General features: G+C 52.3%; 1 protein-coding gene across 1 annotated transcript in view; it reads left to right on the top strand.

Moving 5' to 3' along the window:
- LOC137444984 (macrophage mannose receptor 1-like) overlaps positions 1–12381 on the top strand; it is a 56845-nt gene that overhangs the window by 17360 nt on the left and 27104 nt on the right. Inside the window, 8 exon segments of the mRNA XM_068146363.1 lie at positions 1107–1217; positions 2143–2258; positions 5039–5187; positions 6990–7081; positions 7083–7190; positions 8632–8759; positions 10097–10184; positions 11966–12095. Coding sequence (XP_068002464.1) covers positions 1107–1217; positions 2143–2258; positions 5039–5187; positions 6990–7081; positions 7083–7190; positions 8632–8759; positions 10097–10184; positions 11966–12095 — 922 coding nt within the window.

Genomic DNA, 12381 nt, shown 5'->3' with positions numbered 1-12381 from the left:
GCCTGTGGCACTGTTAGCTTCACATGGTATAAAAAATGAGCACAAACACCATCCAGAGGCACCTGCACAGGCTGAGGACCTCAAGGGGTTCAATAAGGCAAAGTGCAAGGACCTGCACTGGGCTGGAGAAACCCTGGATACCAATCCAGGCTGGGGCCTCTGTCCACAATGAACAAGTGCAAGGTATGGCCCCTGCAGCACTGGGCACTCAGTGAGAAGCCAGCACATGTTACCAGGTGATGTCAAGGGCAAACAGTGTCTGCACAGGCTGGGGAGGATGAGATGGAGAGCAGCCCTGCAGAGAAGGACTTGGGGGTGCTGGGGGAGGAGAAGCTGGACAGGAGCCAGCAATGGGCACTGGCAGCACAGAAGGCCAAGGGCAGCCTGGGCTGCATCCAAAGCAGTGTGGCCAGAGCTGGAGAGAGAGGATCCTGCCCCTCTGCTCTGCTCTGGGGAGACCTCACCTGCAGGGATGTGTTCAAGTCTGGAGCCCTCAACACATGAGAGACCTGGAGCTGATGGAGACGGTCCAGAGGAGGCCACCAAGATGATCAGAGGGTTGGAGCACCTCTGCTATGAGGACAGGCTGGGAGAGTTGGGGCTGTTCAGCCTGGAGAAGAAAAGGCTCTGAAGAGACCTTAGAGCTGCATTTCAATATCTGAAGAGGACCTGAAGGCTGGGGAGGGACTGTTGAGAAGGGGCTGTGGGGATAGAACAAGGGACAATGGTTTCAAACTGGAGCAGGGCAGAGTTAGGTTGGACACCAGGAGGAAGTTCTGCACAGGGATACTGGAGATACTGGAACAGGCTGCCCAGGGAGGTGGTTGAGGCTCCATCCCTGGAGACATTCAAGTCCAGCTTCAATGTCCCTGGGCAGCCTGCTCTAGCTGGAGCTGTCCCTGCTGCCTGCAGGGGGCTTGGAGGGTCGCTTCCAACCTGATGCAGTCTGTGAACCTGTGAAATAGTTTGAATCCATGACAAAGTACAGACCTTTAATGTCCCTTTGAAATAGTGCTAAAACCAAACCAGACCAATCCAAACCAAACCCAACAATGCTTCTAAAGGAACCAAGTCTCCCTCATTGCTTCCTCTCACACTGTGTGCAGGATGGGCACTGGGCAGACAGTGCCTGTGACAGAGAGCTGGGTTACATCTGCAGAAGAGACCCTGTACAAGGAGCTCCTGGGAGAGCAGAGGAGAACCCTGGCTGCCCAAAGGTAAGGAAGCACAGCCAAGAATCCTTCGTTTCACAAGCTGCCCCTGGCACTGAAACTCTCTTTTCCTTTCTCCTAAACAGTCTGATAGTGCAGCAGATTGGGGGTGCTGATCTTAACTACAATCACTCACTTTAAAGTATTCTGAAGGGTTTTCTGGCACTATACCTGAGTCAGGAGCATTGTCCCCCACAGCTGCCTGCAGCCCATGACTAAAGCCATTGCTGTGGCTTTCTGTGTAGCTGCTGTAGAATCATAGAACCATCAAGGTTGGAAAAGCCCTTTGAGATCAGTGAGTCCAGCTACAACACAACTGCCATGACCTCTACAGCTTCTTCAACACCTCCAGGGATGGTGACTCCACCACCTCCCTGGGCAGCACATCCCAATGGCCAATCTCTCTTGCTGGGAAGAACTTCTTCCTAACATTCAGCCTAAACCTCCCCTGGCACAGCTTGAGACTGTGTCCTCTTGTTCTGGTGCTGGGTGCCTGGGAGAAGAGACCAACCCCCACCTGGCTACAACCTCCCTTCAGGGAGTTGGAGAGAGCAAGAAGGTCTCCCCTGAGCCTCCTCCAGGCTAAGCAACCCCAGCTCCCTCAGCCTCTCCTCACAGGGCTGTGCTCCAGACCCCTCCCCAGCTTTGTTGCCCTTCTCTGGACACCTTGCAGCAGCTCAACATCTTTCCTAACCTGAGGAGCCCAGAACTGGACACAGGACTCAAGATGTGGCCTAAGCAGTGCTGAGCACAGGGCAGAATGACTTCCCTGCTCCTGCTGGCCACACTCTTCCTGATGAAGGCCAGGATGCCATTGGCCTTCTTGGCCCCCTGGGCACACTGCTGGTATAAAGATTGTTGATTGAAGCACTGCATCATATCATGGACTCCTCTGCCCCTTTGACAAGGATGTGTCACCTGTTCTTGACAGGGCTGGCACAGACATGGGTTTTACTGCTACCTGGTTGGACACACCTCTGAGACCTTCTCAGAAGCAAAGAAAACCTGTGAAAGGGGCAGTGGCTATTTAACAACTATAGGAGACAGGTATGGAAAAACCTCCCACCCTTTGAAGCTCTGCAGCTGATTCAGCTCCTGGGATTGTAGAACATAGTGAAGATCTCTTTGGGGGTTAAAAAATTGTGAAAGCAGAGAAGCAGAGCCTCTTTGTGAAGCAAACACGAAATGGAATGAAATGATAGTCTGCATTTTCTGATTGAAAACATGTAAGATATTCACAGAATCACAGAGTGTTAGGGGTTGGAAAGGACCTCAAGAGATCATCCAGTCCAAATCCCACTGCCAAAGCAGGATCACCCAGGCAGGTTGCAAAGGACTACCTGAGAGGAGGCTGGAGTGAGGCTGGGGTTGGTCTCTTCTGCCAAGTAAGCAGAGCTAGGAGGAGAGGAAATGTGCTGAAGCTGTGCCAGGGGAGGGTTAGGTTGGAGAGGAGGAAAGATTTCTTTGCTGGAGTAGTGGTGAGGGGTTGGGAGAGGCTGCCCAGGGAGGTGGTGGAGTCCCCATGCCTGGAGGTGTTGGAGAAGCTGTAGAGGTGGTGCTGCAGGACAGAGTTTGGTGGTCATGGCAGCTGGGTTGTGGTTGGACTCTGTGACCTTGAAGGTCCTTTCCAGCTGTCATGATTCTGTGTGTGTATGAATACAGCCAGGTGGGTTTTGAAAGTACTGATGAGAGCAATCTGGGCAGGGTGGCTGAGAACCTGTCAGGCTGTGCTGCCACTGATGTCAGAGCACACAACTCTCTGAGAGGATAAAGGTGCACTCAATGTGCTGCCCCTCAGCCAGACCAGGACAGGCTGAGAGCTGGGCCAAGAGGAACCTCAGGAAGTTCTGTAAGGACAAGTGCAGAGTCCTGCATGTGGGGAGGAACAGCACCAGGCACCAGCACAGACTGGGAGCCACCCTGCTGGAGGGCAGCTCCATGGAGAAAGGCCTTGGAGTGCTGGTGGGCAGCAAGTTCTGCATGGACAGCAATGTGCCCTGGGGGCTGTAATGGGTTGGGGCAGACCCCCTCCCCACCACGGGCAGAAATAACAACTCAGACAAAGGGATTGCAAAGGTGATGGAGAGTTTAAATAGAAGAACAATTTAAAACCAAACACCAATGAAAGCTTTACAGAGAACCACAAGCACTGTGACAAAGAGAGAAATCCCACAACATGCCTAAGAACATCCCATCCCCACCTGGGGGTACACCCAAACCCCCCCAGGGCTCTTTCTCTGCGCCCCCCCTGCCCAGCCTCGGGCCTAGGCAGGCCCAAGGGAGGCGGCTCAGCCATTTGACCTAGGCTGCAGCTGGGGACGAAAGAGGAAGTGAAGACCCCGCATGGGCATTTTATAGGGGAGCAGGGATTATGGGAATGGAATACCTGCCTGTGACCACCCCCTGGGCTGGGCCCACCCCTTGGGACCTCCCACGTGTGGTCGATGCAGTGGCATCCGGGCCAGCACCCAGCCTAAACCACCACAGGGGCCAAGAGAGCCAATGGCATCCTGGGGGGCAGCAAGAGAAGTGTGGCCAGCAGGGCTGGGGAGGTTCTGCTGCCCCTCTGCTCTGCCCTGCTGAGACCACAGCTGCAATCCTGTGTCCAGTGCTGGGCTGCCCAGTTCCAGAGAGACAGAGACCTGCTGGAGAGAGTCCAAGGGAGAGCCAGGAGGGCGCTTAAGGGACTTGAGCATCTCCCCTGTGAAGAGAGACTGAGAGCCCTGGGGCTGTTTAGTCTGGAGAGGAGAAGGCTGAGAGGGATCTGATCAATGTCTATCAATAGCTGAGGGCTGGGGGTCAGGGTGAAGGGGCCAGGCTCTGTTTGGTGATGCCCAGGGATAGGACAAGGAACAAGAGGTACAAGCTGGAACCCAGGAGGTTCCATCTCAACATGAGGAGAAACTTCTTTGATGTGAGGCTGCTGGAGGCCTGGAGCAGGCTGCCCAGAGAGGCTGTGGAGTCTCCTCCTCTGGAGACCTCCCAGCCCCACCTGGATGTGTTCCTGACAGCACAGACCACAGCTGCTTTTGCTGCCCAAGGAGCTGTTTCTCAGCACAGCACTGTCTCACCTGCTCTTGATGCCAGTCCCTCTGCTGCTCAGCTAAGCAGCAAATCTCTGTTCAAAAGGAAACCCAAAGGACACTTCACAGAATCACAGAATGTTAGTGGCTGGAAGGGACCTCAAAAGCTCATCCAGTCCAATCCCCTGCCAGAGCAGGAGCACCTAGAGCAGGTCACACAGGAACACATCCAGGCAAGTTCTGAATATCTCCAGAGAAGGAGACTCCACAACCCCCCTGGGCAGCCTGCTCCAGGGCTCCATCACCCTCACAGGGAAAAACATTTCCCTCCTGTTTCCATGGCACTTCCTCTGCCTCAGCTTCCACCACTGCCCCTTGTGCTGGCATTGGGCAGCACCCAGCAGAGCCTGGCTCCAGCCTCTGGGCACTCCCCCTGCACATCTTGAGCAACAGCAAGGAGCTCACCCTCAGGCTCCTCCTCTCCAAGCCTAAGAGCCCTCAGCTCCCTCAGGCCCTCCTCATGAGGAAGATCTTCCACTGCCTGCAGCAGCTCTGTGCCTCTGTGCTGGACTCTCTCAAGCAGTTCCCTGAGGTCCTTCTTGAGCTGAGGGGCCCAGAACTGGACACAAGATTCCAGATGTGGCCTCAGCAGGGCAGAGTAGAGGGGAAGGAGGACCTCTATGACCTACTGACCACAGCCCCTCTAATGCCCCCCACTTCCCTGATTGTGCTGCTCTCCAGGCCAGGCTGGTGTAGCAGGGGCACCCCCAGCTGGGCTTCATCCCCACCTGCCTGTCATTTCAGGTATGAGCAAGCCTACCTGACCAGCCTCCTTGCTCTGCGCCCTGAGAGGTCCTTCTGGATCGGTCTCTCTGACACCAAGGAGCCAGGGATGTTCACCTGGGTGACTGGAGAAGGTGTCCTCTACACACACTGGAATGCAGCCATGCCTGGTACTCTGCCACTGCAGTCAGTCTGTGCATCTGAGCAACTGCCTGTGTTGTAATGCTCTGGTGTGAGGTGTCCCTGCCCATGGCAGGGAGGGTGGAACTGGATCATCTTTGAGGCCCCTTCCAACCCTGACAGCTCTGTGATTGTGTAATTGTGAACCTTCTCCCAGCTTTGCTAAGACACAGCCATGGTGACACCTGCAAGCACTCTGTCTTTGATGCATCCCCTCAGCACTGCTGAGAGCACAGCTCAGAGTGGTCAGTTTTAGGCTCCCCACTACAAGAAGGGCTTTGAAAGGCTGGAGAGGCACAGAATGGCTTAGGTTTGAAGGGCCCTCAGAGACCATCTGCTCCAACCTTCCTGCATCCAAGGAAGGGCAACAAAGCTGCTGAAGGGCCAAGATGAGGAGCAGCTGAGGGCACTGGGGTTGTTCAGCCTGGAGAGAAGATAGGTGATGGGAAAGGTTTTGTTTTGCACAGCTCCCTGAAAGGTGACTAGAGCAAGGGGAGTCTCCTTTCCCAAGTAAGAAGTAAATGGATGAGAGGAAACAGCTTCAGGCTGCAGCAGGGGAGGTTTATTAGGAGACATTTCACAGTATCACACAGTATCACACAGTATCACTTAGGTTGGAAAGGACCTCGAGGATCATCGAGTCCAACCTATCAACACAGACCCCATGACTAGACCATGGCACCAAGTGCCACGTCCAATCTCCCCTTGAATGCCTCCAGGGTCGATGACTCAACCACCTCCCTGGGCAACCCGTTCCAATGACGAATGACTCACTCGGTGAAGAACTTCCTCCTCACCTTGAGTCTAAACCTCCCCTGGCACAGCTTGAGACTGTGTCCCCTTGTTTTGGTGCTGCTTGCCTGGGAGAAGAGGCCAACCACTTCCTGTCTACAACCACCCTTCAGGTAGTTGTAGAGGGCAATGAGGTCACCCCTGAGCCCTGAAGGGGTGATTTAAGCATTGCAACAGGCTGCCCAGGGAAGTGGTGGAGTCACCATCCCTGCAGGTATTCAGAAGACCACTTAAGGACATGGTTTAGAGGTGGACCTGGCAGTGTTCAGTTTACAGCTGGACTTGATGATCTTAGAGGTCTTTTCCAATCTAAATGATTCTCTCACCCTATGGTCTTCCTATGATACTATGAAAATATTTCCTTTCTGCCTCTTCATTGCTTACATGAGCAGAACCAAACTGAGTGCAAAGGGTGAAACCCTGCCAGGCTGGGCCATGCACTGCCCAATCCTTGCAGTGAGTGGTGAAGGAAAGAGGCAGAAAAGGAGGTGGAAAGCCTTCCAAAGGGAGGGGAAGATCATAGAATGGCTGAGGTTGGAAGGGAACTCAGAGATCATCTACTCCAACCTCCCTGACATGGGCAGGGGACACCTCTCAACTAGGCTTCAGCTAACTCTGGGGGACCTTAGAGCTGCCTTCCAATACCTGAAGGGATCCTACAGGAAGGCTGCAGAGGGATTTTTGCTGAGGGTGTCTAGAGACACGACAAGGGGGAATGGTTTGAAGCTGAGGCAGAGCAGGGTTAGACTGGAGATGAGGTAGAAGTTCTTCAGTAGGAGGGTGGTGAGACACTGGAATAGGCTGCCCAGGGAGGCTGTGGCTGCCTCCTCCCCAAAAGGATGCAGGACTCCACTTGCTGCTTGTCTTCTTTTTACAAAGCTCTTCCTCTGAGCAGACACTGCACTGAACACCTCAGGCTGTTGGAAAGGAATTAGATGAGCTGTATAAACACCAAGGGGACCACTGTAAGGAACATTTCCTTGTCTTTATACACACACAGGGAAGGAAGCTGGTTGTGTTGCCCTGAGGACTGGAACTGCAGCTGGTCTCTGGGATGTTCAGAACTGTGACATCAAGGCAAAATTTCTCTGCAAAAAAAATGGCTGAAAAAGTCACTCTTCCTCCTGCTCCTGAAACCCCTTCTGATGCCAAATGTCCCTTGGGTTGGGACACAAGGAACAGCACTCATTTATGCTTCAGGGTAAGTAGAATTTAGAGAAATGCAATGAATTTCAACAAGGGCAAGGGCAGGGTCCTGCACCTGGGAAAGAACAGCCTCGTGGACCAGGATATGCTGGGGACTGAGCTGTTGGAGAGCAGTGAAGGGGAAAAGAACCTGGGGGTCCTGGTGGATGGGAGGTTGACCATGAGCCAGCAATCACAGAATCATAGAAGCATAGAATCACAGAAGCATAGAGTCACAGAGTCACAGAACCACAGAGTCACAGAACCACAGAGTCACAGAACCAGAGTCACAGAACCATAGAGTCACAGAACCATAGTCACAGAACCATAGAACCACACAACAATAGAGTCATAAAACCACAGAACCATAGTCACAGAACCATAGAGTCATAGAATCATAGAATCACAGAACCATAGAACCACAGAACCATAGAGTCACAGAACCATAGAACCACAGAACCATAGAGTCACAGAACCATAGAGTCACAGAACCATAGAGTCACAGAACAATAGAACCACAGAACCACAGAACAATAGAGTCATAGAACCACAGAACCATAGAACCACAGCACCATAGTCACAGAACCATAGAGTCACAGAATCAGAGTCACAGAACCATAGACCCATAGAACCACAGAACCATAGACCCATAGAACCACAGAACCATAGAGTCACAGAACTATAGAATCTCAGAACCATAGAGTCACAGAACCATAGAATCACAGAACCACAGAGTCACAGAACCATAGAATCTCAGAACCATAGAGTCACAGAACCATAGAATCACAGGACCATAGAACCACAGAACCATAGAGTCACAGAACCATAGAACCACAGAACAATAGAGTCATAGAACCACAGAACCATAGAACCACAGAACCATAGAGTCATAGAACCACAGAACCATAGAGTCACAGAACCATAGAGTCACAGAACCATAGAGTCACGGAATCAGAGTCACAGAACCATAGACCCATAGAGTCACAGAACCATAGAGTCACAGAACCATAGAATCTCAGAACCATAGAATCTCAGAACCATAGAGTCACAGAACCATAGAGTCACAGAACCATAGAGTCACAGAATCATAGAATCTCAGAACCATAGAATCTCAGAACCATAGAATCACAGAACCATAGAATCACAGAATCATAGAACCACAGAACCATAGAATCACAGAACCACAGAACCATAGAATCTCAGAACCATAGAACCACAGAACCATAGAGTCACAGAACCACAGAACCATAGAACCACAGAACCATAGAACCACAGAACCATAGAATGGAAGGGACCTGCAAAGCCCATCCAGCCCAACCCCCATGCAGCCAGCAGGGACATCCCCCACTAGATCAGGCTGCCCAGAGTCATGTCATGTTCCTGATATGCTTCTCCAAGGCAGTCAGCAGATTTGCTTTTCCCACGTTGCCAACAGAATGTTGTGCTTGGATCTGCAGCCTTTTGTGAGAGAAGAAAACCAAAAGAAAACATGGTTTGAAGCCCAGGATTTCTGCAGACACATAGGAGGAGATCTGGCTGCCATTACAAGTGAAGAGGAGCAAATGGTGATAGAAAACTCAATCATGTGAGTAAAGCCAAACAATCTAATCATTGACATTTTGTTGTAGCAATGCTCTAGGTAGGAATGAACCACACATATAAACCATCTATGGTCTCCTCATCAGCATAAGAAAAAGAACCAAGAACAAGCTTCAGGTGGGTAGTAACTCTCCAAAGCATCTTTTGAGTCCTTAAAATATCATCTGCAAAGGTTTTAAATAACTAAAATACTGACTTTCAAACCAAACCAACAAACAAACCCACAGCCCAACCCACAGGTTGGTTTAATGCTTCTCCTTCTGACACATCTGAGTTTGTTCACTGAACTTCTCTGATACTAAGCTGGAACTTCTGGCCAAGGTGAACATTTTATGTCCCAAAGAACACTCTGATCACAGCACCAGTGATGAAAACCTTTGTGCTGTGATTTCAACACAGTCATTTCCAAGCAGAAGATTCTAAGGTGATCTGCTGGAGAGCAGCCCCAAGGAGAAGGACCTGGGAGTGCTGGTGGGCAGCAAGTCCTGCATGGGACAGCAATGTGCCCTGGGGGCCAAGAAGGCCAATGGGATCCTGGGCTGCATTCAGAGGAGTGTGTCCAGCAGAGCCAGGGAGGTTCTCCCCCCCCGTTACTGTTCCCTGGTGAGGACCCACCTGGAATATTGCATCCAGCTCTGGGCTCCCCAGTTCAGGAGGGACAGGGATCTGCTGGAGAGAGTCCAAGGAAAGCTGCAAGGATGCTGAAGGGACTGCAGCACTGCCTGGGGAGGAGAGGCTGAGAGCCCTGGGGCTGTTCAGTCTGGAGAGGAGAAGGCTGAGAGGGGATTTAATAAATGTTTATAAATAGCTGAGGGCTGGGGGGCAGGAGGGAGGGGACAGGGACAGGCTCTGTTCACTTGCTCCCTGGGATAGGACAAGGAGCAATGGATGGAAACTGCAGCACAGGAGGTTCCAGCTCAACATGAGGAAGAACTTTTTCACTGTGAGGGTCCCAGAGGCCTGGAGCAGGCTGCCCAGAGAGGTTGTGGAGTCTCCTTCTCTGGAGCCGTTGCAGCCCTGTCTGGATGTGTTCCTGTGTGACCTGTGCTGGATTTTCTGCTCCTGCTCTGGCAGGGGGTTGGACTGGAAGATCTCCAGAGGTCCCTTCCAACCCCTGACACCCTGTGAGCCTGTCAGGCATAACTTTCACTCATTTGCTGCTGGGACCTTGCTGCCCAGCAGCACTGTCAGTGTGGTTAGCATTTCTACTCCATTTGAAGCCTTCAATAATTGTGACAGTTCTCGTCCCAGGTAGCTTGCAAACTTTGGCAGAGCTAACCCCCTGCCTCCTCTTCCTTCCTGACACATCTTCTCACACTCCAGGAAAAAATCCTCATCACTTCAGCCTTTCTGGATAGGTTTGCAGTGCCTGGACCCTCAGGGTGGGCTCTCCTGGAGCGATGGATCCCCGGTGAGTGCTTCAGCTGGCCACTGTCTTGCTGTTCTGACTCTGTTCTCCTGGGAGCCTTTTCCAAAACCAGTGTGGAAGCAAGCTGGACAGGAAGCCCCAAATGAGCAACTGCAACTCATTGTTCTTCACACTGCTTTAGAGAAGAAAGAGGCCAATACATCCTGAGGTTGTGCCCCCAAAGAAGTGCTAGTGATAAGCTAAGTGGCATATCTTTGAGAACCAGAGTCAGAGCATGTTAGGGGTTAGAAGAGATCCATGAGTCCAAGCCCCCTGCCAAAGCAGCATCACCCAAGGCAGGTGACAGCCTGGTAGGAGAGAATTATGCAGAAGGACCTCTCAGGGTGCAGAGCAAGGAGGCTGGTCAGGTAGGCTTGCTCATACCTGAAATGACAGGCAGGTGGGGATGAAGCCCAGCTGGGGGTGCCCCTGCTCACCAGCCTGGCCTAGAGAGCAACACAATCAGGGACATGGGGGCCATTAGAAGGGCTGTGGTTAGTAGGTCATAGAGGTTCTCCTTCCTCTCTACTCTGCCCTGCTGAGGCCACAGCTGGAATATTGTGTCCAGTCCTGGGCCCCTCAGCTCAAGAAGGACCTCAGGGAACTGCTTGAGAGGGTCCAGCACAGAGGCACAGAGCTGCTGCAGGCAGTGGAACATCTTCCTCATGAGGAAAGCCTGAGGGAGCTGAGGGCTCTGGAGCTTGGAGAGGAGGAGCCTGAGGGTGAGCTCCTTGCTGTTGCTCAAGATGTGCAGGGGTAGTGCCCAGAGGCTGGAGCCAGGTTCTGCTGGGTGCTGCCCAATGCCAGCACAAGGGGCAGTGGTGGAAGCTGAGGCAGAGGAAGTGCCATGGAAACAGGAGGGAAATGTTTTTCCCTGTGAGGGTGATGGAGCCCTGTGGCAGGCTGCCCAGGGGGGTTGTGGAGTCTTCTGCTCTGAATATATTAAAAGCCTGCCTGGATGTGTTCCTGTGTGAGCTGCCCTGGGTGCTCCTGCTCTGGCAGGGGCTTGGACTGGATGAGCTTTTGAGGTCCCTTCCAGCCACTAACATTCTGTGATTCTGTGAAGTGTCCTTTGGGTTTCCTTTTGAACAGAGATTTGCTGCTTAGCTGAGCAGCAGAGGGACTGGCATCAAGAGCAGGTGAGACAGTGCTGTGCTGAGAAACAGCTCCTTGGGCAGCAAAAGCAGCTGTGGTCTGTGCTGTCAGGAACACATCCAGGTGGGGCTGGGAAGTCTCCAGAGCAGGAGACTCCACAACCTCTCTGGGCAGCCTGCTCCAGGCCTCCAGTACCCTCACACCAAAGAAATTTCTCCTCATTTTGAGGTGGAACCTCCTGGGTTCCAGCTTGTACTTCTTGTTCCTTGTCCTATCCCTGGGCACCACCAAACAGAGCCTGGCCCCTTCACCCTGACCCCCAGCCCTCAGCTATTGATAGACATTGATCAGATCCCTCTCAGCCTTCTCCTCTCCAGACTAAACAGCCCCAGAAAGGTGTTTCCTGATTTTTAACAGCCTCTGGTGGTATATTTCCACATTCCTGTCCCCTACTGCCCATTTACTCCTTCCTAGGATCCCAGTTTTCATGGGACTGCAGAGTCCATCAAATGCTGTGTAAACCCAGAGCCTTTCTCTTCCCTTCTGGAGTGACTTTCTTGCTTTAATGTCCCACGCAAGCTGCTCAACCACAGGGGGTTGAAACCTCAGTGGTACTTCTCATTCCCTACAGAACACAGCTTTTTCCCCTGTGTCATAAGAATAAACCCAACCCTGTGTTCCTTCTGTAGGTGAATTACAAGAAAGATGGTCACTTTTACAGCCCTGGGTTTGCATGCTGTGGAGCCATCAGTGGTTCCATGGAGTGGAATGCTGAGCGCTGTGAATACAGTCACAACTGGGTTTGTCAAATCAAGAAAGGTAGGTTCACTTCTGCTCTGAACTCATGTTAGGAAGAAACTGAAGCTGAACCTCATGCCACTCCACTCTGCTGAGACCACAGCTGGAGCTCTGTCCAGTTCTGGAACCTCTGTGCCAGGAAGGATCTGGAGGTGCTGGAAGGTGTCCAGGGAAGGGCCACGAGGAGGAGCAGAGGGCTGGAGCTGCTCTGCTGTGAGGACAGACTGAAAGAGTTGGGGTTGGGCAGGCTAGAGAGGAGAAGGCTCCCAGGAGACCTAATTGTGGCCTTCCAGGATCTGCAGGGGGC

Source organism: Melanerpes formicivorus, unplaced genomic scaffold, assembly GCF_026170545.1.
Source record: "Melanerpes formicivorus ecotype bairdi unplaced genomic scaffold, bMelFor1.0.p_v2 SCAF_13, whole genome shotgun sequence".
Classification (NCBI taxonomy): domain Eukaryota; kingdom Metazoa; phylum Chordata; class Aves; order Piciformes; family Picidae; genus Melanerpes; species Melanerpes formicivorus.
The sequence above is the reverse complement of the archived record's forward strand: the minus strand, read 5'-3'. Positions and strand labels throughout refer to the sequence as shown.